General features: G+C 42.2%; 4 protein-coding genes across 7 annotated transcripts; 2 read left to right on the top strand and 2 right to left on the bottom strand.

Annotated features, from left to right (window-relative positions):
• Positions 1–4,109: 4,109 nt before the first annotated feature.
• Positions 4,110–24,603, bottom strand: LOC6624153 (GTP-binding protein Rhes). 4 transcript variants are annotated; one of them, XM_032434728.2, is made up of 5 exons: positions 24,522–24,603; positions 6,722–7,581; positions 6,454–6,647; positions 5,926–6,109; positions 4,110–5,865 (listed from the first exon to the last, which is right to left on the bottom strand). In XM_032434728.2, exons 2-5 carry the CDS (start codon positions 7,222–7,224, stop codon positions 5,454–5,456), a joined length of 1,293 nt encoding a protein of 430 aa, XP_032290619.1. In that variant the 5' UTR covers positions 7,225–7,581; positions 24,522–24,603; the 3' UTR covers positions 4,110–5,453. The 4 variants fall into 4 exon arrangements, with proteins under 4 accessions (XP_032290619.1, XP_032290620.1, XP_015030842.1 ...); XM_032434729.2 differs by lacking the exon at positions 24,522–24,603 and adding an exon at positions 24,300–24,509; XM_015175356.3 differs by lacking the exon at positions 24,522–24,603 and adding an exon at positions 20,654–20,991.
• Positions 8,450–10,160, top strand: LOC138911019 (uncharacterized). The gene is made up of 2 exons (XM_070207846.1): positions 8,450–8,568; positions 9,734–10,160. Exons 1-2 carry the CDS (start codon positions 8,450–8,452, stop codon positions 10,158–10,160), a joined length of 546 nt encoding a protein of 181 aa, XP_070063947.1.
• LOC6624176 (uncharacterized) lies at positions 11,352–12,511 on the top strand. Its single transcript, XM_002046853.4, has 3 exons — positions 11,352–11,754; positions 12,025–12,192; positions 12,257–12,511. Exons 1-3 carry the CDS (start codon positions 11,463–11,465, stop codon positions 12,472–12,474), a joined length of 678 nt encoding a protein of 225 aa, XP_002046889.1. The 5' UTR covers positions 11,352–11,462; the 3' UTR covers positions 12,475–12,511.
• On the bottom strand, positions 11,861–19,235 carry LOC6624182 (uncharacterized). The gene is made up of 5 exons (XM_002046854.4): positions 19,168–19,235; positions 13,338–13,462; positions 13,002–13,272; positions 12,791–12,940; positions 11,861–12,663 (listed from the first exon to the last, which is right to left on the bottom strand). The coding sequence occupies exons 1-5, from the start codon at positions 19,198–19,200 to the stop codon at positions 12,520–12,522; spliced, it is 723 nt and encodes a 240-aa protein (XP_002046890.3). The 5' UTR covers positions 19,201–19,235; the 3' UTR covers positions 11,861–12,519.
• Positions 24,604–26,114: the final 1,511 nt, after the last annotated feature.

Consider the following 26,114-nt stretch of genomic DNA (forward strand, 5'->3'; position numbering starts at 1 on the left):
GAAGTGGCTCCATGTGTGTGTGTGTCTGTGTGTCTTGGTTGTGCGGTGTGGTGTGGCATTGTGTGGTTGCTCTTGAGCAGGGCACGTTTCGTATGTGTAGACACACACTCACACACATACATACACGCATACATATGTCACGAATAAAAACAATTTATCATTTAGCTTATCAAGCAAGGCCTAGCGTCCATTATATTGCGGACGCTATGCGCAGAATTGTTTTTTGATGATAGCCACAGCCCCAAGCCATACCAAGTAGACAGCCCGACGGAAAGACAGCCGGAAAGACAAAGGGGCAGAACGCCGGCAGGCAGAACAAGCAGGGCAAATCCCATGTAAATAACATAAGAAATGCCCGAGAAATGATTATTGTGCTGTTCAGAAGTAACTGGCATATCCACCTGACTGTGATTTTGATGAAAATACATTGCATTTTCCAGTTACCCGCGTGTAGCCAGCTCACACAGGTATACACACGTACTGCTTGTGCTCCAAGTCAAACATTGAAATGCCTTCGCTGGCACAAATACGCAGACTATGCCCCTCTAATAACCGACTTGTGCCTGTACGGCGTGGCCCAACGTGCAACTAAAAACCAACAATTATGCATGCCAAACCGCAGAAACCGATGCACCGGCGGCAACAGCAACAGCAACAGCAACAGCAGCGGCAGCGACAGCCACATCAGAATTTGCATAACTTTGTATGATTTTTCAACAGCACAACGCCACAAAATCATTCAAACATGCACTGGCAAACCAAGCGAAAAGTTTGGCACCGTTACGCCTGCGAAATACCCTGCAAGGGAAACAATTCGTGCTAAGTCAAGTATTAAATCTATATTCGACGTGTTCTCTCAAGTGTTTCACTAGTTTCAACTGATGAGGCTACATTTTTTTACGTCAACTTTTTTCTGAGCTTTGTTATTTGGAAAAAACAAATAACCCATAAGGAAGTTCAAATCAATTTCTAAAGAAAATGATCGGCATAATATTTAGAGTACAATCCATTCAAAAAATCATATAACAATTTAGTAGCTTGCATTCTTATTGAAAAGTTTGCTTTAATATTCTAAAGAGTCGTTTTTTGTTACAATTTTAATCCCAAACGTATTAATTTACCATTTTTTTCTTCGAACTTTAGCACATAATTCCACCTAAATACCCTTTGTATGAGCATTAAAGGGTAAAAACGCAGCTATTCGCTTTCATCCACACACACACATGCTTATACAATGTCAGTGAGCCGTCAACATTTCAACTTGTCATGCGAGCAGACACATTCACATACACGCACACACATCCAGGTACACACACACACACACGTGCACACACTCACACACATAGAGCATGGTCGCAAGCCGAAGACGTTGCCGCTGGCCTACCTTCAATTTGTCTGGCTTCAGCGGGCATTCGATATCGTGGCTTTTGTTGCATACTTTTGCGACTGCAAGAACAACGACAACAACAACAAGGGCAACGAGAACGGCAAGGTATTATTTCAGTTACGTTTTGCGGAAATGCAACTAAAAACTTGCAATTTGTTTGACGTTTTGGTATTTTCAGTATGAATTTATAATGGCCCATAGCTCAACACCTGCCACTGGCATTACCATATTGTTTGTTTGTTGGTTACGTTTTATGTTCTTGTCGTCGCTTCGACTGTTGACGGGCCGTGTCCATTTCAATGCGATTCAAACAGATCCAATCCACTGCGAACCGGCCACCTGAGCTGAGCCGAACTCAGCTATTTAGCATGTTGTTTATTGGTATTTAAATGGCAAAGCCATTGCTGCAAGCTCACACACACACACACACACACACGTGCAACACACATGCGTATTTATGTTATGCCGCCGCAGTAACACAAAAAGGTAGCAACTTTTAATTGAAAAACTTGAGCACTTACAACTTGCCAGCAGCAGCGGGAAAAACTCAGGAGGAATATGCAGCAGCAAAGGTTCACAGTCAGCGAAATATATTGTATTTCCGCGCTACTCACACACACAAACACCCATGCACGCACACACACGCACGCACGCACACTCCCGCGCACATCTCGCCATCTATTAGCAATTGTAAAAGTAACAGTAATAGAGCAACTGGGGCATTGCGCGGGGGAGGGACGTTGACGATGGGTGGGGCCATGTTGAAGGCGCGTTGTCGCCGGTATTACTCAAGTTGTTAGCAATGTTTACAAACACAATAAGCAAATACACCGACGATAGCAACAACAACAACAACAAATACAACAACGACGACAACAAATACAACAAGGACAACAACAACAGCAGCAGCAGTTAGAGTATCAGCAACAACTGTAAGCGAGTCACCTGCACAGGTGTTGCAGACTTAAAGACGCCGTCGTCGTCATCGTCGTCACCGTCGTTGTTTTTGTTTACACACAGAAAGTTTTTTGCGTGGGCTGGCGTTGACTTAGGCGAGTAGGCGAATAGTTATAGTTGGCACTGTGAGCTGAAGCATGCAGCTAAGTAAAGTCTGCCAGCGAAACGTGCGAATAAGTTTCTCCATTTTGTTGCCAGGTTCCTACACAAATATTTACCAGCCGGTTAACTAAGCAGCAATACCGATTTCATTTAAACCAAGTTGCCTACAATTTAACAGTGGAAATCAAAAGGTAAGAAAAGAAAAGGTAAGATTGTTAAAAGTATTCATTTGACTTTTACAAACTTTAACATGCTTAGAATATGCCTATTTATTTTATTTAGAGAATCCTTTAGCTTTATATTTTTCCTCCTGCTTTTTATATATATGCTATATATATATATATATATATGCTCATCTGTGGCTTATGCCTGGGATCCGAACTCGAATAAGGTCCCTCAGACATCCGAGTACAGTTTTTTATATAACTACACGCATTCACGTGTATCAAATGAAATTGGAAAGCCTTTAACTATCGGTTATTAACTGAAATAAGGTTGCATAGCACTCACAGCTAAATATTCAGCAACAGCTGCATAATTTAAATTATGATTTCGCTTTTGCGACTAAATCTATTTCGAGAGAGGCGTAATTGGTGTTTGTTTAATGCCGTGTGCCCAATGTGCCAGTGTCCGCTGCTGAGCTGACCAACAACAATTGCAACAACAATTGCGATAACGTCACACATGCAAATTGCACCTCGCGCAGCGCCAACCACACTGATTATCGAGTGTCGGCAAAAGCAGCAACAAGCGGGGAGTGGGAAGAGGGGCAGCACCAGCAGCTAATGCCCAAAGCCACACGGCACCAGCTCAGTATTTCATATAAACCATAAGCCTATTAATAGCCCCTGTCTGCGATCAGACAAACAATTAAAATTGACGGCACTTTTAAGCGTTCAGCTAGTACGTGCCCCTCTTCCACCCCCTGCCGCTCGGCTAACGTCCCGCAGGGTGCTGCCCCAACAGCAGCACTCATTGTTCAATTGGGCGTAAATGTGTTGTTGTCGCGACACAGCACGTGCCACCCCTTTGGACATGCTGCCGCTGCTGTTGGCCATGGCTCTAACCAGGCGGCGATTTCCCAGCTCCCTGGACACGGCAATTAGTTTGGCCACGTGGTCGCTGTTGGGCCATAGACAATGCTTTGTTATTTGGCAGCGTGTGGCAGATTGTTGAGCGTAGACTCAAGTTATTTACTAAATTACCGTTATTGTTATGGTTATGGTTATATCAGATACATATATGTAAATGTGATCAGATAAATTATCTAACATAATGCAACTCTGAGTTATAGTTGCTCTGTTGCCTCTAAGATACTGATTTTTTAAATTGTATCCTTTTGGTAACGTTAAATTTTCAAATCAGGAAGAGCTTTTGTTAAGCTTTTGCGGACATTGTTCAAGCTTTAAAGCTTTCTTGGCATAAGCTTCTGGCAGCCCGTTACAGCAACCATTCTTGATGACATCCTTAAAGCCTTGGCAAAGTTTTAAGACACGCAAAGCTCTGCACACCTCCAACCTAGTCAAGCTTTTAAGCTCAAGGAATATGACCCCCTCTTAAAAAATTCAAAAATTTGTGTAATTTTATGAATTTTATTTAATCATAATAAACAATGCAAATCCAAAGCATTAAAATGTAAATTTTATACTTAACATATTTTGCAAATACCAGGCCCATTGCCCATAATTGTTAAGGTTGTTATTAATACAATATATATGTATATTTATATTCAACTTTAATCGTAACGTATGTGTGTCCCATTCCATGAAAATTGTATATATTTGCACTTCTTGGAATAATGCAATATTCGCGTCGAAATTTTAAATAACTTTTATGTTAACGCATTTTGATCAGTTTAGATATGGTATATAATATAGTAAGTATATAAGTATTGTATTGTATATAGTATAATGTTAATTTGGTCTTTGTTTCATATTGAAATTGTTAATTCCTTTACTCATAATACTTGTGTTAAAGGTTTAGTTAAACTCGCGAAAATTGTTGCTGTTGCTTAGGTTAAATTGAAACTCGAATTTACTACACATAAATTCGGTTTAACGCTATACGTGTATATGTATAAGTATGGGTGTATGTGTCTTAGTATAATATATATACTCATATATGTACTCACTGTATATGATTATGTATTGGCATAGAGTAGTTTTAAGTATTTGTTCTTTAGGTCTGGTTGCTCGGTGTACAAGTTTTACCATAGTGTTTGATTGGACCCTCTAGGTCTAAAGTTTTTGGGTTTACGGTTTTGGCGTGCTTAGATTTTGATTTAATGCTGGGTCTTTATTTTGTTTTTTTTTTTTGGATATTTTTGGCTGATATGCAAAACTTCTGAAAAGAACGTGGTAACATCAACAACAATCAACAATAACAATTAAATTAACTATGAGTTTACATTTCAATTCATTCAAATTCCATTTTGTTATTAACCTTAAACCGAGTCAAATACGAACAAGTACCAATTCCAAGTACATCCTAACATTATTGTCGCCTGCATTTATGTGTTTTGTTGTGCGTCAATTAAAAAACAAAGTGCCGATAAAAATTACAATAAAATCGAATATGTAAATATTTGTAGAAGGTAGACGTAGGCTATTTGGTCTGTTTACATAGAAGAGGCTGGCAGATACGGGGTGCTGTTCGATAACTGTGATTAAATATGCATAATATTCTATATTCGAATTGTTTGCTTTGCTAATAGTATAATAACAATGCGAAAAAATGCAAAATGCATATTAAATTTGCTTGCATGCTTGCCTAGGCCACATACATGTTCCTAGTTTTATTTTGTATAAATGTGTGCTCAAGTATTTACATTACATAACGAAATCACCCAAACGCTGCGTTTAAAAATAAGATCTTTCTCTCCGTCTCTGTCTCTATCTCTATGTCTATCTCTTTCTATATCTCTCTGGTGGCCTCACCCACACTGTGACCGCTTCTCACTACTATCACATGGGCGCCAGAAGTGTAATCTCTTTCCTAATGAGCAGATTCACATGATGGCGCAGCGGTTCCAGCGGGATGTACTGCGCACCCCCTCGCCGCCATCGTTGAGGGCCATCGTCTTGGAGCGCATCAGGTTGAGATCGGTGCGTATGCTGGGACGCCGTGCATTGGGCGTGACCACGCCGCAGGCATCGCTGAAGCGGCGCTTGATGGACAGGGCATTCTTCTTGGTGCCACCAACGGCAGAGCCGTGCGGAGGCAGTGGAGAGGGTGCACCGAAGACGGACACAAGGCGTCGGTGCTGGTTCGGTGTCATCTCCAGTGGCAGGTTGGAAACCATGAACAGCGCATGGAACAGATCGTCGATGCGATAGTTCTGGCGTGCTGAGCATTCCACAAAAGTGCAGCAATTGTCCTGCCCAGCTATGTAGCCCATAACCTCGTCCAGTTGCACGGTTCTGTTCGAATGGAAACAATTTAAATTTTCGATTGATTGATCAAGTTTATCCTCAACTCACTTGAATTCGCGATCACATTTGTTGCCCGCCAGTATCATGGGTATTTTTGGCAGACTTTTCTTCTTGAAGCCCGAACCTGGATTAAGTGCCGCCCACTTGGTCTCCAGTATATTCTCTCGCAGACGCACAACCTCCTCAAAGGATTCGCGAGAGTCCATGCTAAATACCAATATAAAGAGATCGCCTGAAATGCAAATCGATGCCATCAAATGAAATATTTAACAATATTTGATTTAGCTAATACAAATTTATTGCTTATTTATTGGGTCCTTTATTGCACATTGGGACTACCGGAAGATGTGAGTGTCTGGACTTGTGTGTGTGTGTGTGTGTGTGTGTAAGAACAAATAACTGACTCCGGCAGAGCTCCAGCTGTGGCTGATTCTTATGATAATTTATAGCACATTAAATAGCGGCGGGAACTCGGCAACTTAAGTGATGAAACGTGCGTTTGATATGATTGCGGCCAACACACACACACAGACTCACACACATACACACACACACAGGCGCACACATTCAACTCACCCGTTAAAAATGACAAACGACGCATTGCGGGAAACGGATGATAGCCAGAAGTATCCAAAATATCCAATTGAAAGACCTCGTTTCGTATGCGATACAATTTGCGATGAAACTCCTCAATAGTTGGCGTATAGGCCTCCTCAAAGCGATTGCCCAGGAAACGTGCCACAATCGACGATTTACCAGCGCGTGACGACCTGCAAAGTGGAGTTGCCTTTAAGTGCCCGGCAGAAGGACTAACTCGTATAGCTTTGATTATACGAATACTCACCCTAACATGACCAGTCTGTAGCAATTCTTGGCCGAGGGCAGGCTATCGTCACACAGCGACAGCCCTGCCCCAGGACCATAAATGAAATCGTCGGCCTGCTCGATGGCATCCAAATTGGAATGGTGCTCCAGCATGTGAGCCTGATGCAGCTCAGCGGTGGTCACAATCCGGCTGCTGGTTACGCCGCCATTACTACTGCTCGGTGCATCCTCCAAAAAGGTGACCACATGAGCTGCACCACTTGCTGCTCCTGCTGCTGCTCCGGCTGCTGCCTGCGGTGGATCATCGGTGGGTGTGGATCTGTGGGTCGCACTCGCGTTTGCCTGCTGATTGCTATTGGCCTTATTGCGAGCTCTATTAATGCTGTTGCTGTTGCTGTTACTGTTGCTTTTGGGCGTCGGTGGTAACGTGGACGTCGTGGTTTGGCCCGGCTCGTTTAGTGCCACGTCGACGTAGTTGTTGTTGTTGCTGCGCGCACAAAACCAATTTTTGCAGCGATACATTTTGCCAGTGTCATTTCCGCCACTTTAATGGTCAACTGTGCCTGCCCGTCGCCCTGTGTGCACCCTTTCGACACGCACGTGCTGTTGCTGTTGCTGCTGCTTATTACGCATACGCAGCGTGCAACGGGTAGATAGGTGGGTTAGACGGTAACCTGTGTGCACTTGATTACTTGTTTTCTCCAGCCACAAAATTCGTTTTAGCCCCGCAATCAGTTTCTGTATGCGATTTGCATTTTCAATCAGACAACTTTGCCGTTGGCCACATTTACATTTCCGATTTCAGAACCTGTTAATAATATAACTTTTACCGGCAGCCTTCAGCGCCCTGGACGTTATCCTGCTTAATATCTGGTTTAGCTGCAAAGAGAAATGCACACATTTTACACGCAACCACTCGTAAATACATAAAAACGGTACGCGAATTGCATAAAGAACAACCGAGATTTAAGTTGTCTGCGTTTGAGCAATGCCCAGTGGCCAGAGCTGCCATCCAGCTGGGTAATTGCATGGACACGGGCCGTTCCAGGCGAGTAAACCACATAAAAATGGTGCATACAAAATTTCAAAATGACTGAACTAGCTAGTCCATTAAAAGGGCGCGACGCTGCCTTACCCCTCCTGCCTATCCATGGACCATTTGGGTTCAATAATGACCATCTTGCAACAAATCTAATTAACTTTGTTTTAGCTCGCTACGTGTTCAGGGTACACCAGCAGCAGCACACTGCTGCCGCCCCTTTGCCGCTACCCATACAAATGCAGGCGGAACAACAAGCCAATGAATGGTATCAAGCCGGAAAGTGCCGACCGTAATCGAGTGCAGCAAGTGCCTCGACTCGAATTTCGCCATTAGAGCGGCCAGTTTCTGAGCACTTTTCAGTGCCGGCGTCGCAGCTCAAAGGAATTCGGTTGGAAAATATGCAAGAACAAGAATGTGCCACATAATGAGTACATTATAAGTATGTGCATGTAACACACACTAACTCGTTCCCAACGACCTTGCCGGAATCACGCTCCATTGTTGTACCCTGGCGGCCCCTTGGCCGCCCACTGGTCTCGCTCTGCCCTTAACGTTGCGAACAAAAAGCCATTTAAAGAACTACTTAAAACGATACCATAATTGAATTCGGTTTTTGGGACCCTGCTCGCAGCCATTCTCATGTGTTTTGTAAGAAAACACGCAAATTACTTTGGCCAAGAGGAGCGCAGGAAATGCCTTAAGACAATGATGACATTTGAAAGCGACACACACAAGGCCAACGAACTGAGCAATGTGGGAGGAAACAAAAACAACTTTAAACATAACAACAACTGCCAAATACCCTGCACATCAAGAACTATCGGGTAAGTCAAAATGAATGTTTTGGCGGATGATATATATATCTTATTACAAATACGATTCATATTTCAGCAAATTAGGTAATGGATGTAGAATTCGTAATAAGGGCAAGAGTCATCCTAGCTCGCAAGAGAGAGCCTTTGCAGATAAACTGTATATATACCTGCATACATATTTCCACATGCAAGCATATGGAAACTCCAACCCCCTTCTGCATACCTAAGCTATACATAAATAATGATGTTCGCTTAAATCCACATCACCAAACACATTTTCTATTCTTATACTATTGTCTATCTATTTCCAATTTCTTTGCACATGCAATCCAATTAATTTCCTTTTTACATACATACACAATCAGATATCAGATCCAACGATTTTACTACAGGGTATATAAAAACAATCAACTAAATGACGGCACACATTAAGCTGTGCACCTGGCCGGCAGCTGCTAAGTGGGCTGGTCCTGTCGCGTACATGTGATTTTTTCCCACCCATGTTCAGCCATTGACAGCTTAAATTCAAGCTCTAGGGGAAATATTTAGAGTGGTTTAAAAATAAAACAGCCTCACAACTAGTTTACGTTGGAGCATGGAGTTAACCTGGTTACGTAAAGCTTACACGTAAGTTATTTTGGCAAACATGATAGCTGGAAGGCATCTAGTTGGATTGATTCTTAAAAATTCCTTTATTCATTCCTCTAACATCAATATTTTGATCATTATTTAATTTGAATATAATTTTATTCGTGAAGAAATCTAGGTTCGTGAGGGTATGCGTGTATATATATATGTACGTATGTATGTATGTATGTATGTATGTATGTATCTATGTATGTATGTATGTATGTATGTATGTATGTATGTATGTATGTATGTATATATATATATATATATATATATATATATATATATATGTATGTATGTATGTATGTATTTATGTATATATTTATGTATGTATGTATGTATGTATGTATGTATGTATGTGTGTATGTGTGTATGTATGTATGTATGTATGTATGTATGTATGTATGTATGTATGTATGTATGTATGTATGTATGTATGTATGTATGTAGGTTGGCAGCTACGATGTAAACAGAAAAAACGTTATCTTAAGTAATGCCCCTCTACTCGATTCTCAAGAATTTAAGTAAGTCCCGGCGGCTTCAGCACAGGAGGAGACGGCGGCTTCAGCACAGGAGGAGACGGCGGCTTCAGCACAGGAGGAGACGGCGGCTTCAGCACAGGAGGAGACGGCGGCTTCAGCACAGGAGGAGACGGCGGCTTCGACATGGAAGGAAACGGCGGCTTCGACATGGAAGGAAACGGCGGCTTCGACATGGAAGGAAACGGCGGCTTCGACATGGAAGGAAACGGCGGCTTCGACATGGAAGGAAACGGCGGCTTCGACATGGAAGGAAACGACGGCTTCGACATGGAAGGAAACGGCGGCTTCGACACAAGAGGAGGCGGCTTCGACATAGGAGGAAACGGCGGCTTCGACATAGGAGGAAACGGCGGCTTCGACATAAGAGGAGACTTAGCAACGGAGAAAGAGGAGTCTTTTATATTTAAGGAGGCGGCGGCTTCGGTATAGGAGGAGACGCAAGCTAATATTTTGGAGGCGGCCGAGGCTTTAACAAAGGTGAAGGTGGCTATGGCCGAGCTCAGTTAGCGTACTTAAGCTAATTAACATTATCTCTGGTTTTTTTTTCTTTCAGTTATGTGTTCTTATAAAAGTTTGACTCCCGCCTACTGATAGATGACGATAAGATAATCTTGCGTATGGATTTAGAGGTGAGTAGATTATTACAAATATATGAATGTAGTTGTGCTGACTTTTGGTCAACGCACAGCTTAACCGTAAAAGCTAAATTTAACTGGTTGATAACAGAAGCATACTTTTGTGCTGCGTCGATTGAGAATTCTTCATTTTTACAGCATGCTTTTGTACTTGCTGCTAGTAAATCTTTTTTTCCATATGAAATCTTAACGTACAATTTGGATTTTTTTTTTCAGATGATTGCGTTGATCGTTAGAAGTGGGTTAAAACAAACTTATGGACAATTTTTGGTATGTACGAATTTTAAGTAGATATTCCATATTTCTGAAGATTTTAAGAGTTCATGTTAATGTAGATAAATATATGTTTTAATACGCGTAGATATGATCAAATATCCAATAAGCATAGAAAACAAAAAACAAAGTCCAAATTCGGACATGGATTAGATAAGTGACATTAATCAAGTTTTGCTTCCAAATAACGATTGATGTGTTCTGAGTGCACACAAATAATTCAAAAATTCCCATTGACACTTACCACGTTGCCGACGCCTCTGCTCGTGCCACATGCTTGCCAAATGGTTGCGTTGCCAGTTTGCAATGTGCTCAACAATTTTTCATATTTGCTTACAGTACGTGCATACAAATGCGCAAGGTTTTACGCCCACCCTAAGCCAGCGCCAGACCCAAGCCCAGTTCCAGACCCGCCGTAAATTGTCATATGCGAAGTTGAACTAGCAAATGCAATCGACACCTAATTTCGGCGAGCACATCTGCGTTTTATGTGCGGAGCGTGGCATAGAACAACAGCAATTGACTGAGAGGCAGCCCGCGAGCAGCCCAGAATATGAGCAAGTTGTGCGGTTTCAGATAAGCCCCGAGCTGTCAAGATAGAGAACGCCCGCTCCGAAACCGCAAGCATGAATTACAGGCCAAACAGTGAAAGAGAGAGAGAGCGATAATCTAAATGAGCTAGCATTCGAGTACATTTGCTGGGGTTATCGCCCAGTATCAGACGAGTACCTGTACAACCCGCACCCGAAAGAGCCTCCGTTACGCTGACAAGTAAAGAATTAGAACGCCAATTTATTAAGTGCCTCCACAAAGTGCATCAACAATGTCAACGACTCCGATAAATATAGCCCCTTCCCCAGTTGAGGTGCAACTTTTGCAGGGCAGTCAACGGCAGCAACAGCGAAGCAGTTGGGCCAAGTATGGAAAGTGTCGCATTAAGAAGCTGCTGAGCTCAGCTGCCATTTTCGTAGCGCTGTTGCTTATCGCGGGCGCCATTTACATGCATCTAAAGCAAAAGAATCATCTCGGGCGCCTGAATATCGCGCTGGCGACAAAGGAGAACAATGTCAGCGAGGTGATACTCCCCTTTGAAGTGGTCACTGCTCCGGGGGTGGGTAAGTCATGATAAGTGGGAGTTATTTGGCAAAGTACTCGGTCACGTTTAAAGTGCCCACTAAAACGCCCCAGCAGCTTTATGCTAACCAAATGTAAACATCTACATACATGTATAGATACATATATATTGCAACATAGTAAAGGAGATAACAAAAATGTTTAAACACTTATAAAAACCGAAATTTGTTGTCTTCAAAATGAGGGACGTTTGGCACTGTAAGCCAGGATTTCGTCCAATTTATCGATACTCATCTGTGCGTTCATTACAGCTGCACTTGGCTCACCGCTCCTCAGCGATGACTGTTTGGAGTGCATTGCAGCAACGGCCACGGACCATAAGCCAGCAATGTGCGGGCCAAGCCCATGTAGCATCTATCGTATCTCCCGGCCGTATTGGCAGGATGCGATACGGCTCGGTCAGTTCATTGCAGCACAGGGTAATGCGAGCTGCCAGCTGGCTTCCTTTGACCATCGACTAAGCCCTACAAAACATCATTCCAGATTACGAGAGTTGCGTATCAAATCCAGAGTGTGCCACAGAAACTGTGCGCAGCTTCATAACATCATACGCCAGGGACTGCGACGGTGATGGACTGATTCTGTGTCGTGATCACATAATGCTTCATCAACTGGGACCGACAGGCTGCCTACAGAGGACGTTGCCGGCTTTTTCCAGAAACCGCATGGATGTTTGTCTGAGACAGAAAGAGCTTGAATAGAGACGAGCTTCTGCCCAGCGCAAGGGCATCTCTGAAACATGGCTTTTATTTAGTGGGTCGCCAGTAAAATGTTAGCATGTACAGGGCCAGAAAATCGTGAAACAATAGCAGCGCGGATAACTTGTCATCTTTCAGCCCGGTCCGCTCTTGGCCATTACCCATAACCGATTGCACATGATACATCACAATCTGTAAATGGCGAGTGCATGTCGAGTGGTTGTGACATGGGTGTGTGACATAGTGTGTGTGCGTGTTGTGTACGTGTTTTGAAGTGTGAGGTCATCAAAGGCAAGTATAACAATAAGCAACGCCTTACGGGTAACACCAGCATCACGATGATAAAAGCGTACAGGAAAAAGGGCCAACTCAGATGTAGGATTAACAAGTAGGTGATAGTATAAATACAGAACACAAGCAAAAAGAAGTCCACCAAGAACAACATTGTTGCATATTTCGTGAGGTCAAACTGGATGGCATAGCGATATGAATTTGGAATTACTTGTGCTACATTCCTTTTTTTAACTTACCGGTATAAATATAGCCATTAACGAAGACATAACTATTAATATCAAGGCAACTAGAAAGCCAATCAGCAGTCGCAGCATATTTGTCTTAACCACCAGGAGCCCGATGGCCAAGATCTGGCCCTCGATGACAAGTAGAGTAAGGACCCAGTTCATGCAAGCCATTTTCCGTATTTGGGAGCTGACGGCGAACACCAGGAAGAACATGATGCTCATGAAGAACACAATCAACAGTGCCGACTCATGGCTATACACCAGGTCAGTAATTTTGTTTCTGTAGATTAAACAGCATATTATGGCTGTAGTAGTTCTTAATGGAAGCTCAATAGAGCATGTTACCCAGCCAGGGCCGTAATCGCTATCCATTGGAGTACGGCAAGCAGCAGAAATGCGATGAACAGCAGAAAAGTTCGAAAAACGAAACGACGTCGGTCCTCGGCTTTCTCCGCTTTTTCGGTAAGACTCTTAAGACGTGTTTGAAACATTGTTACATAAAATTTAAAATATTTACTTTTAAGTCAAAACAAATACAAATGCTACGTAGCTTTCTCTATATCTCTGACTCTGGGCTCTCCGGAAAACTGTCTTAAAAAAACACAAACAACAATTTAACCCAATAAATTGGCGCCAAAGCATTTAAGACATATATTTCAAACTCGTACATAATTGAGCTCTGCAAACTTTTCAATCTTACAACATCGCGCGCAAATTGAACGTCACAAGTGTGCAATAATTAAAAGTTTACCCAGCACTTACAACATGAGGCGGCCGCCACCATTCGAACCGATGCCAAAGTTTGCAACAACTTTCTTTTTAACACACAGTACACGACCTCAAGACTTGGACAGTAGAAATTTTCAACGCTTTGCCGTTATTCAATTGTGACCTTGTCATATTAACTCCTTAAATGGATATCTTAAAAGATGTGAGATAGTGGACACAAAGTTCGAAATATTTAAGCCAAAACAATTTGCTTTATCGAAGTCTGTAATGAATTCCTGCAATAATCCCTGCAAATTTTTTTTCTATCTTTTATGCTGTTGCTTGAAAATGCTTTGCTTTTCATTTGCTCGAAGTAAAAAAAAAAAAGAAAGCAAAATGTAATGAAAACATATTTTAAATGTTTGTGTTGCGAAGCAAGGGCAATCTCAACTGCTGGATACTCTGTTAATAAACAGGCCTGTTAGCAGAGTCTCTGTTAATAACAGCTTAAAGCAGAATCTAATGAAGGTTGCAAGAATATTATTAAGGTAAACTCTAAATCAGATTATTAATTATCCTTTAAAAATTGATTTTCTCCGTCTAGGCTATTATTTATAAGACATTTACGGATGCCACGTCCTACAACAAATCAATAGACTACGGCGCTTCAACGCAGTCAATTATTGTATTGGAATATATTTCGACTTATTTTTCTGTTAAGTGACAGTAGTTGCCTTTGCGTTTTCAGTGGTTTTTGTCTTTAGTCCTATGAGAGCATAATTTATATTGCCATGGGGCGTATGCGTAATATTAACTGGCAGCGCAGATGAATTTTATATTCGAACTAATTCAAGATACGCATTACTTGGCTTAAGTTTGCCTTAGGGTCTCAGCCAATTTACATGAAATGCGCTATTCGCGTTCCTGCGCTTTGATTGCCGTAATCGTAATCATTCAATCGCATGACAAGTGAATATTACTCGATTCAATCAAATGCGCAAGTGACCCGTGTTGCAAACTGAAAATAGAACAAATGGGGTATTGGGGTATGGGGTATCCCATCGAGCTGCTTATTCATATTCAATTTCATTGAATTGTAGCAAATTAACTAATTGTGGATGTTTATCAAGTGTTTCGAATAAATACAAGTGTTGCCCGATTGTTTGACTGTTTGATGGATTAGTGGTCATTCGCTGCGGCCAAGGATAGTGGCACCTAGCAAGAGTTTCGCTTAAAAGCAATTACTAACATGGTCTAAAATTCTCGCCTCGTATTCAATGTTTTTCGAGTGCTCCTTGTCAAAGGTGTTGTTGGTCGGCATCAAATCCCACAGATTGACGTGAGAGAGTGCACGCACTCTGCTCGAATTGATTGCTTTATGGCAGCCAGTGTAGCGTAAAATAAGTGGAATGCAGGGCGGGTTGCGAAAAGAAATTTTTGCGTTTCTTTTTGCCAGTTGCTCAATTTCGGGCTCTTTTTTTTATACCATGGCAAACTTGCAGCTGCTGCGCAACTTTCACTGAATTTGCAGTGAATTTTGCATGCAGCGAACATGGCCCCGCAGTTCCGCCTCCTTTCTCATGCATTTTTAGCGTTTCTTTTTTTTTTTTTTTGGCCATGTTGTTTGCACTGCCACCGACAGAGTAAAAGGCCAATGAAATTGTAAAAAATTTATCATACTTTTGCTTGACTAACTAACAGGATTAACTATATGAAATTTACATGGCATATGGCTCAGTCAAAGAGTCAAAAGGGTATGCGACAAAGCATTAAGAATAATGGAAATTGCTAAGAACTCAATGACCGACTATGAAATACCTGTATCCAGAGTTTACACTTTGATTAGTACAGTTAAATTAAAATATTAATCATACGCCACATATAACTAATTTAAAACTGAGAAAAAGAATCCGTTTTCGATGATTTATCAATTATTTATAATCTTCTGCTAGTGTATAATTAGACACTTATTTAAAAGTTGGTTGCCCTCTGGGCGCGGGTATAGAAAGGGTTGGCAGCTGCCAGAGATCGTCGGCAATCAGCAAGCGTGCCACATAATTAAGTGTACATCAGAGATTAGCCACAAAATGGGCGAAGCGCGCGCCCAAAAAGGGACCCCCAGCGGCCGCAGGCCATAAATCCTGACGGGCGTTCGTAGCTTTTATGCGCATATTTAAATAAGCATCAGCAATGAGAAGCCAGCACGAGACTAGAGCAACAACCATGTCAACTGGCAGCAAAGGCAAAGACAACTTTAATGTCTCTTTTGTGGCAATAGCCGACAGCTGAATGCTCCTAACTGAGGCGCTTCATTAATTTTATAGTCGTCGAGGCGTGGGAGCCAAGAAATCTGAGGTCGCCAGGCGTGCGTTTTGCGGTAAGGTTTCTAGTTGCTCCAGTTGCTCGGTTTGTCTTTGAAGCTGCTGTGGATCTGCCTGAACAAAAGTTTTGATTGTCTAGCCACGCACTAATACACACACATCCTGCCACACAACACACATGCCACATACCGTACGCACATACACACACGCTAGTGTGCGTGCGTACTGCCAACTCAAGCGGTTAAACGTGAAACTTTTTTAATTAGAGCTGTGGTGGGCAGCGCATGCCACGCTGGCGCATTGTGTAAACAATTTTCGTAATCTTGAGCTCATAGTTTCGAGCGCCTACTGTGTGCTTCCTGGCTGGCTGGCTTCCCGTTTCTGGTCGCTGCTGTCACGGCATTCGCGTTCATGTTGCAGCCAAGGCCAAAAACGAAAATCGCCCAAAAATGCTCATCAAATTGGCAACAGTAGACCGCCCTGCTATTTTCGTGCCAAATAAAATTCATGAGCCTTTGTAATAAAAACGTCACAGCGCAGCGAGTGCGCGACGGCACAAAGGACTCCAGACAGCCAGAACAACAGCAGCAACAGCAAAAAGAAGAAGAAGAAGCAGCAGAAGAAGAAGGGGCACAGAACGGAGCAGCTGTCACCACTTGTCAATGACAATGGCACCCTCGAGAGCGGAGCGCATAATTTCGAGACATCCTTTGTGCAGCGGCAAATTCACAACAGTTTGCATTCATTTAATTTTTCTATTATCAAAAATAAAAAGGCTTTGCGCTTGATTAAAGTTTCTGGGACCGCCATCGGCTGAGGTTTAATGTGTCTCAAAATTATGCAAAGCCGAGCATGCTTTGTGCGAGAATAAACGATATCTTCTTGGAGGTAATAGATAATTACAACACTGTGAAATACCCTGCATGCGCAAATATTCAACTATGAGCAAAATAAAACTAGATGGCAAAATTATAATCGAGTTGCCAGCAAGCTTAAAAGCCGAATGAGTTTAGTCAAAGTAATGTGATTTTGAAGTTTTCAAAGAGCATTAACTATAAGCTTTAGTTAGAGCTGGAAGCAAACATTTTGTCTGTCACAATTTTCTGATCTAATTTAGCGAAGTTTGTCCTACCATAATGCATTTCTTAAATGGATATAACTTGATTATCGAATGAATGGGATTCAGAAGTACATATGCAGAAAATTTGTATCTTCACATTATAAGCGAAAATGGTTTTTGCTCGAACGCTCGAAGCGACCGCAACGGCTGCAAATATCCGCAGGATGCGTTGACTGTCAATGCGATTATGTCAACGCAATCAAGGGCAATGATGTCCTCGTCCACGAAAATATGTTTTCCTGTTGTCTCTGGCAATTTTCGCTGCTTTTTTTCGGCCCGAAATACTGATACTGTGTATCGATGCAGAATATACATAAAAGCAAAGCTATATCGTTACAAATCGCTCGCTTGTTTGCGTATCAATGAAAAAATAGCCTTTATTGCATACTTTCCCGCGTGAGTATTACGCACGCACACACAAGTACACACACACACACGCAGCCACATACACAAAAAAACGCGGTGACAAACAATTTCCGTTGCTCTCGCCCTGTGGTTTCCGCTTTGTTTTTTCTGTTATTTTCGTTTTTTGTCTGTGACGTGAACTTTCAGCCACTTTTTGTATTTCGGTCAGGTCACATTTATGTTTATATTGTTCGAGTATACATTAATTATGGCTATTTACTCGCCGTCTACCCCCGCCAATTATGTGCACGAAATGGCTTATTATTGGTCCATATACATGCCTACACATAGATATAGGACGTGCGGCGAAATCAGCACGCCAAATGGCCCTCAAAGGCCACTTGCCTGTTGGCACCAAAAGTACAGCAAACCCTAGCATTTTTGGTAAACAAAAATAGGCCATGTTTACACAGTGAAGAGCCTTAACATTTGTTGCTGTCATCCCTATATAGTCCGGGATGATGGATGTTATTATAATGTCTCTAACCAAGCTGACGCTTAACCTAGAGTCATCTATCTTTTATTCAGTGGGTTCATGTCCAATTCAAGCCAACCACAAGAATTGCATTCAGGCTGCGAAAACCGCAGAGAGTTGGTCAGTTCTTAAGCTGCTTAAAAATTAAAAACAATTTAATGTTAATTTGTTCCAGTCGAAAAAAAGAAACAGCATAAAGCACCGCAGAGCTGCGTTTTTTTAATGCTTTTGTCTCAGCTTCAAGTAGTTTTTTTTTATTATTTTGCAATTACGCTAATTGGCGTTCCACCCGACGCGGGCGGGCAATATAATGTGGTATATTTTGTGCGGCTGCTGTGAGCATTCGTAGAAAATTAAAAGCACCATAATATTTTCTTAGAATAAGAAAATTAGTTTTAGCTTTATAGCTTATAAGGTTGACAATTCCTCGGATATGTTACATGATACAAGGGTATTTATATTTACAAAGCACACTCCTTTTTGAAGGGTCAAGTCGACAAATATTGTAATAAGGTTGATTTAAATATTAGCCATTTTCCCTCTAGAGAGAGAGAGCTAGAGAGATTAGAAGGGGAAAAGCTTTGTGCTTGCCTTTCCATGCGATTTTCATAAGTTGAAATAATGTGAATTTTAAAGGCTGTCTACTTTCGTTGACATGCATATGTAAGCTTTAGAATATTTGTGTTAGTAATGTAACGAAGTTTTATTTCATCATACCCGCCACCTGACCGCACTTAAATGAGTATACATTTATAGTGGGTCGGGGTAAGGGAAAAATAAACAGTCTTGGCTTCGTCTTAAATGGCGACAGTGACATGAAGTCGTATCCGAAAAGACACTTTGTGGCCACAGAACCACAGGGGTCCCGCTGGGTCGACTGGCATTTTAAAGCTTTACCTTTGGGCTTAGCTTACAAATATGTACGAAATACTATGTATTCATTGGAATTACAACGAGAATTCATAACAATGTTTCAGACAGACATAATACACACTTCGCACACAACAAACTTGCAGTTGTTGCTGTGTGGGTGTGCCAAAAATCAAATGGTTTACGGCGGCAACACATGTCAAGGAATCACAACAGACACAAGAATAAGAACGAAAAATAAGCTACAATGATTGACTGCATGACACCCAGTCTTACCTTAAGAAATTTATATAATTTGGTTTCCTGCATTTTAATTTTAAAAAACTTTCATCTAATTTAAATCAAACGATATACAAAAATTGACAGCTTGGGAAAATCATTCAATATATTTGATGATATATTATGAGCAATATTTCAACCGTATACAAACATATCAATTTAAAGTATGTACAACATATATGCAAAGAAAATAAATCCTTCAATTTGTCTCCTAAGCCCAGGGTATATATAAATAGCGACAGCTGCAAAGGACCCGCCGCAACGGACCCCAAAATCATTTTACCGAACATTTTGAGAACTGTTGAAAAAGATTTTTTTAAAAAGGCAACACACGCCCATGCAATGGGCGTATTTGTTTCCCTTTGTGGCAGAGCACCCAACTCCAGTCAAATTGTTAAAAGATGTGTGAAAGGCGGTGAAAAGGCGACGCGTCGGCGGAAACAAAGGATTGCGCTGGCGTTAAAGGTTAAGCTACGTATAAAATTACTTCGGGCGAACGCACAGCTGTGCTCCTGTCTGTATAATTCAGATTTGTGTGGGTGGCATTTGATTTGTGGTGCTAAAATATCACAGGCGAAACTTCAAAAGCTCTCTGGCTCAGCTCTCTCTCATATTCAATTAGCAGACAGAAATTCAAAATGCGCGCTAATTTATTAATGGCTAATGTCAAATTTTTGCTGCCGTCAAATGACATTGAAAAATTATCTAGGATATATTTGAGTGTGTGTGTGTGTGTGTGCTTGCGGTGGTGGGTGGGTGTGTATTTGAATGCGTGCTGCTTAATGGTCTGGGCCCCAACAAGTAGGGGACTTTGGCATAAAACAATTTAGATAAGCAAAGTGTGCAAGGCACAGGACTTGGGTACATATTTGCACACTCGTTCAGAAATGTACGAGTTTCACTTTCAGCTCTTCTCAGCCGTCGTGTGTTTGTTTTTCCTCTGATTTTTTAGCAACTTAATCAGTTAAATATGACGTATATGTAACGTTGACAAACTGGCTTTTTGCTTTAGCTCCAATTATTACTTGGGGGAGTGAGGAACATGAACGTGGACGTGGTCGTTGCCTCCATTCCAAGTGCCTCGATTAAAGTTCAACTATAAAAGTGAGCGAAATGTAAGAGACAAAAGCCACAGTGTTCTGCACTCAAGAGTTGGGCCATAAAAAATTGAGTGTTTAAGTGGGTAACCCAATGCTTGGGGTTTTTATAGGCCAAGTGGACGAGGGCTGGTCACGACATCCACAAGAAAAAAAATGAAAATAAAATAAATACTTGGCCATGTCCAATGCTGGCAGCTATGGAGGTAAGGGGATGGGCCGCTGACCGGTGTTGGCCAGAGGCAACCAACAACAAATCAAATAATAAATAAAATAAAATAGTCCCAAATTGTATTAGGGGCTGGCACATCAGGGCGATAGGAATAATGGTGTCTATCTGTCGATAACAATGTATACCATTATGTGAAGCACAAATTGCAGCTCACCTGTGGGGAACATCAACCAAATTGCTTGTCCTGTGCAATTATAATGTATTTCTTCTATTGCTGACACTTAATACATTATGCGTATCTCACGAATACACATACACACACACACACTATTTCACAGAAGCTCAGCCATATTTGCGAGTCATCAACATTTAGACGATATGCTCGTCAATAGCTAAACGCACGCCGAGTCGTTGTCCTTTGGGCCGGCTGTGAGTTTGTTTTGCTTTCGCGTAATATACGCAACGAGCACGCCTTTAAGTACGCTGTCAATTCAGATTTAAATTGCCGTGAACGGCGCGGAGTGTCCTAACCAGGAGCCGACGTACCCTTATCTGAAACGTATTGCTGCCATCGTCAGGAAATTACTATGAAATTCAATTGAGGAAGGTTTCGCGCCTGCGCACAGCCTAACAGTGAGAGCGACTGTTAACGGCCTAACAGCAGCAGCAACAACAACAGAAGTGTTTACAGTGCGAGTTCGAGTTCGAGTTCGAGTTGTTGTCACACTGGCCTGCCATGTGCGTAAGTATGTATGCAAGCGTATAGCTTGACATGAAGTTAAGCAAACAAAACAAAAGTCAAGCTGTATTCTACAAGGCCCATAGGGAAAACTTCTGCTAGCAACAAGCGACCTGCTCCATGCTCTTTCAACTCTCAGTCATAAAAATATAAACCCACACACAGTCTCGTATGTACACACAATTAGGAAATAATGCGTGCTGGCGCCCAAGTCAAGCATTCGAATGTCTTAAGCTGTTGATTTTGAAATCATTTTGTGTGATTATCAAATCATTTGTTACCACCATGAAGTCACTCTCTCAAACTACCCCATAGACGCTAGCGGTGACAAGTTTAAGCCCCGAGAGGCCTCTTTAATGAAATGCTAAGATGTTGGCAATTATGAAAATAAAGCATCTACATAATATCCAAGAGCTAATGTGGGTTTGCTGCTGCTGCTCATCGGGTGGCCTTAAATATCGTGGAGGTCCTTGACAGCCGCCTACGGTCTGTGGTCGCCACTGCGGCTTCATTCAAATGCCGCAAATCCCAGACTGTGCCGTTGACATTAATATCTAGCAGGTTGCCAGATAGCTGCCAACCCCTAACGACAAATTTTAAGCACAGCTCGAATCGCTTTTAGAAGGAGAAGTTACGTTGGAGGAGCTTGAAAAAAAAATAGGGAAATTATTCAGCCAAGTTTGACACTAGATTAAATATTTTAAACTTTGACTCAATTCTTACAAAATTAACTTACTTTTAGTCCATGGAGCTGTGAGAGATTACAATCGCTAATTCTACATTAAACATTAGACTTAACATAATTCTGGGCCAGCTGCATAACATAAGGTGTAGTCCCGAGCATCTTTAGAGAATTGAGATATTTCAAAAGATTGCAATATGGTAAAACGTCAAGGGCAAATACAGAATTTCCAATCAATGCTTATAGCTCATGGCTGACATTGCACCTGCCCAGCTAGAACTCGACTTAGATACGGGCTGAGTTGTGGGAGTTGCTTCTTTCATTCAGCTGACACACTTGGCTGCACATCGCAGACTTGCATAAAAGCAGAAAATCAAAAGATAATCAGATTTTATATCAATAACCAATAACCAGTAGAACAGCCATCAATGGCAATGACTGATGGGGCGTGGCACTGTGTGTTTGGACCATGTAAATATTTATGTACTGGCATTCGCTTGAAAAAAGAACAGACACCCATAGACAAGGACGATGTGCATTGTTCAAGGATACAAAACTGGTGGTTCTCATACAAAGTCAGTCAATGAACTGAATGCGGCAACTGATGAATGCAACTGTTTGCTGTGAAATCGTGTCGTGCTCCTGATACACACGCCCCAACCCCCCATACACATACCTGTGGAGCATACAAAGCAATATCAGCCAAGCACTAACGGGATAAAGGACAGACAACAAGCTTGACTTGATAGCATCAATTGACAATTGAAACGAGAAGCATCCAAGCACAAAACACCAAACGCGACTGCGACAGTAAGCAAGTGCCTCCCCAAGGAAGGACTAACTGAACAACTGACTGACTGACTGACTGTCGATTGTTCCGTTTGAGCTGAAAACCGAGTGCGTAAGCACACGTGTGACAGTATCTGGCCATCAGCATCATGCCGAGTAAGCCCTGGCTTGGAAGATCTCATTAGCACGCAGAGCCGGTTAAACGTTTTGTAATCAAATTAATTGCCCCGCTAGAGATACTGCCGTGTATTCATAATGCCAAACAATTTCGCATTAATTAAAAGCCAATAAAAGTGAAAATTATCAAGCGTAGCACGGCGCAGAGACAGGTAAGCGGACGCCCACTTCATAAATAACGCGGCGCAAAGCCTTGCGTGGGTAGCTTGACGAGTAATGGAAACTAATGAAATGACAATTTTTTACAACAACAATTCAGGCCGAAACTCAAGCTGCCAGCCTCCAGTCAATTAGCCAGTCATCCAGACAGCCAGTCAGCCGGTCAGGCGGTCAGAGCTAGAGCATTGACCAAACTCAATTAGTTTTAATTAATTGTCGCCGCAACGGTACTTGACCAGCATACTTCCACTTTGCGCTGATTCAGATGGATTGGCAGCGCTCAGCTTTAATGGCGGCTGGCCGGAAGCGAGTCCAGGCACTGTCATCATCGTAATGACCCGGTCGGTCAGTGCAGTCCCAAGACCTACGATGGCCCAAAATGTGGCAGTTTGAGCTTCGAATCAAGCGTGTCCGGAATGGCAGCAAAGTCACGGCTAACTGAACCCAACTGGGCCCATCAAATATTTACATATATGTTACAGCGTATGTCACGGCGTCAACTGTCGGCGTCTATATGTTATATCGATTAAATTGGCTTGGGGCCGACAAAAGTTAGTTGTCCAGCAGTATAATTTAAGGGCATTATTAGTTGGGGCTGAGAAAGGGCATTTAAATAAAGCCACATGCATATATATACACATCCGCATATGCATATATTTTATATAAATATGTATATTGCTCGACACGAAACTTGCAGCAGAAACTTGGCAGCCACTAAGCGCTTATGCCCAAACGGGAGCGGGGCATGCATGTAAATATCGCCCCGGGGTATAGCAATACCCCAAGTTCGTGTGAACGTGTGTGTGCGCGCGTGTGTGTGTGTGTGAACCACAACATGTGTCGCCGGGTGTGAACAAAAGTGCTACAAAAATCACATTACCAAATATGCCAACACGACCCAACTTTGACTCGGGCATCAGCATTAGCATCACCAACAGGTTGTGGCCCGGGGCTAATGCCTTAATGCGCCTAAACTTGCTGTAAATCAGCGTGCTTTCAACTAATTTGCCGTCGCCTTAAGCCAAGCCAGGTGTTAAGGCTCCCAAAGTCGTGCAATCGACGTCAAGTGGTCCACAAGAACACAAATCGGACCAAATCGCAAACGCAATCGTCGCGGGCTTTAATGGATTTTTTTTTAATAAACGATCTCTCGTATCGCCAGGCACATAGCGTATGTATATACGTGCAGAAGTCCTTGAGCACGCCATGCAGAATTTACATCAACAATAACGGATAATGCCTTAAACTTATTTGAGGTAAGTAAAAAATGTATGCATGCCCACAAGCATTTATAACGTTCATATATGTACATACTTTATGGTCTCTGTGGCCTGGCCCAAGGCATTTGGCGCTGAGAAGAAGAACAACAAAAAGCGCGCCAATATATCGCAGCGCGGATATAATGCAATTTGTGTGTGAACTTTTTAATGTAGTTTTTCACACACACACACAGACACGAGCGCCAAAAATATGCACAACGAAACAGATAGCCAAACAGGACGCACATGAGCTTATCAAACATGAATATTTACGTACGCCATCAACAACACACAAAGAACGCTCTACAGGAAGTGGACAAACGAGACGTCAACGATGCGGCAACGCCAGCTACGAGCAGCCAACGAACGGGAACTGAGCGCCATGAGCGCCATGTTGTCCATTTAAAAGGCGGGCTTCCTGTGTGCGCTGTTAAGCTTAACAGTGACTGTTAAGCGTCTGTTGTTCGTTATGGGACAATGGGCATGCAGAAGGAGTTGTTTGTATGTGGGCCGGCGACAACAAAGCAAAACAAAGTGAAACTTTTTGACAAACTTTTATTGCAATACGTTAGCAGCTGTACACTCACCCCCCAATTGTATATCCTAGTATTTAATACGGATAAAAGCGCATGAACATATTAAAATTAGCACAAAGAAGGCAACTAATTAAATGGAATGAATTCACAAAATGCTCTCTGGTGCGTAACTAAAGTAAATAACTAATAAAACAACTAGTACAGACTCAGCATGGCAGCATGAGGAAGCGGTTAGCCGCAGTAGCAAGCACTGACAGCTATTGAATTTCATAGCATGTCAAATGCATTTTTTACAATCAAGATTCTATATTGTTGAGCTGTTAAGTGAAATAGCGTTCCGGTAACTGCGAACAACAAGCAACAACGCAATAACTGTCCGGTAAACCCCCAAAATGGGCAGGTGTCGGTAAAGTGACATCTTCAGGGCAGGTCGCGCTCACATGGTGTTGGTTTTGGGCCACTAGAGTTGAACTTTTTAATGGTGCGACGTTAGTGGGACCTGTGCCCACTGCTGTGTTGGTTCTTGGCTATTGATTTTTACTTTTCAAATAAATTGGTTTCGTTTGTCTGCGCTGCTATTTTGCTGTCGACAGCTGCCCTACTCCCGGCTTGGCTAGCCAAAAACTTTTCTATAGCAATTATTGTTGGAGATTATTTTTCATTCGGTCGCCTCTGGACTGCATTGAGCTGTCACCGCGTCCAGCTCCAGCAGCCACTATTGTTATTAATATAGCCTGTGCATTTCTGGCAAGCCAGAAAAATTGCATTCCAAATGAAAAGTGATGTAGTAGATGACCGTCACAAGCAGTATTCTCTTATTTTTTTACCATTCGAACACCATGTCCTACTGCTTAAAGCACTCTAACTGAATGCATCAGAAATTTCATTTTAAATGAAATGCCAAAGATTACGGCCGAGTACCCAAATAATAATAATAATAAAGAAAAAAACACCCTTTTACCCCAAAACCCTTTTGCTTGTCATTCTGGCCCCCACCAAGCCACTTTTAGCTTAATTGAAATGCTTGTATTTTGCCTACCATTTTTTTCTAGCCATTTCCGAGTAGTGTTTGAGCCGTGTTATTTTCGGGCATTCGCTCGCATATTTTGCCGGCTACGTGACACATGCCGTTAACATAACCAAGCCCGTGTCCCTCTACCTCCACACTTGACCGGAATCTAGCCAACAGTGGCAAAACAAAGCTATTTTTTAAATATGAGCACTTGGGGTTCCATACACCACGCTGGCGTATACAAATGGTAGCCACTCCAGAGAGAGACAGCGAGAGATCTGTTCGTATTACAGCCAAACCAAAGGCTGTTTCTGCTACCCAG

The sequence above is a fragment of the Drosophila virilis genome, chromosome 3, assembly GCF_030788295.1.
Source record: "Drosophila virilis strain 15010-1051.87 chromosome 3, Dvir_AGI_RSII-ME, whole genome shotgun sequence".
Classification (NCBI taxonomy): domain Eukaryota; kingdom Metazoa; phylum Arthropoda; class Insecta; order Diptera; family Drosophilidae; genus Drosophila; species Drosophila virilis.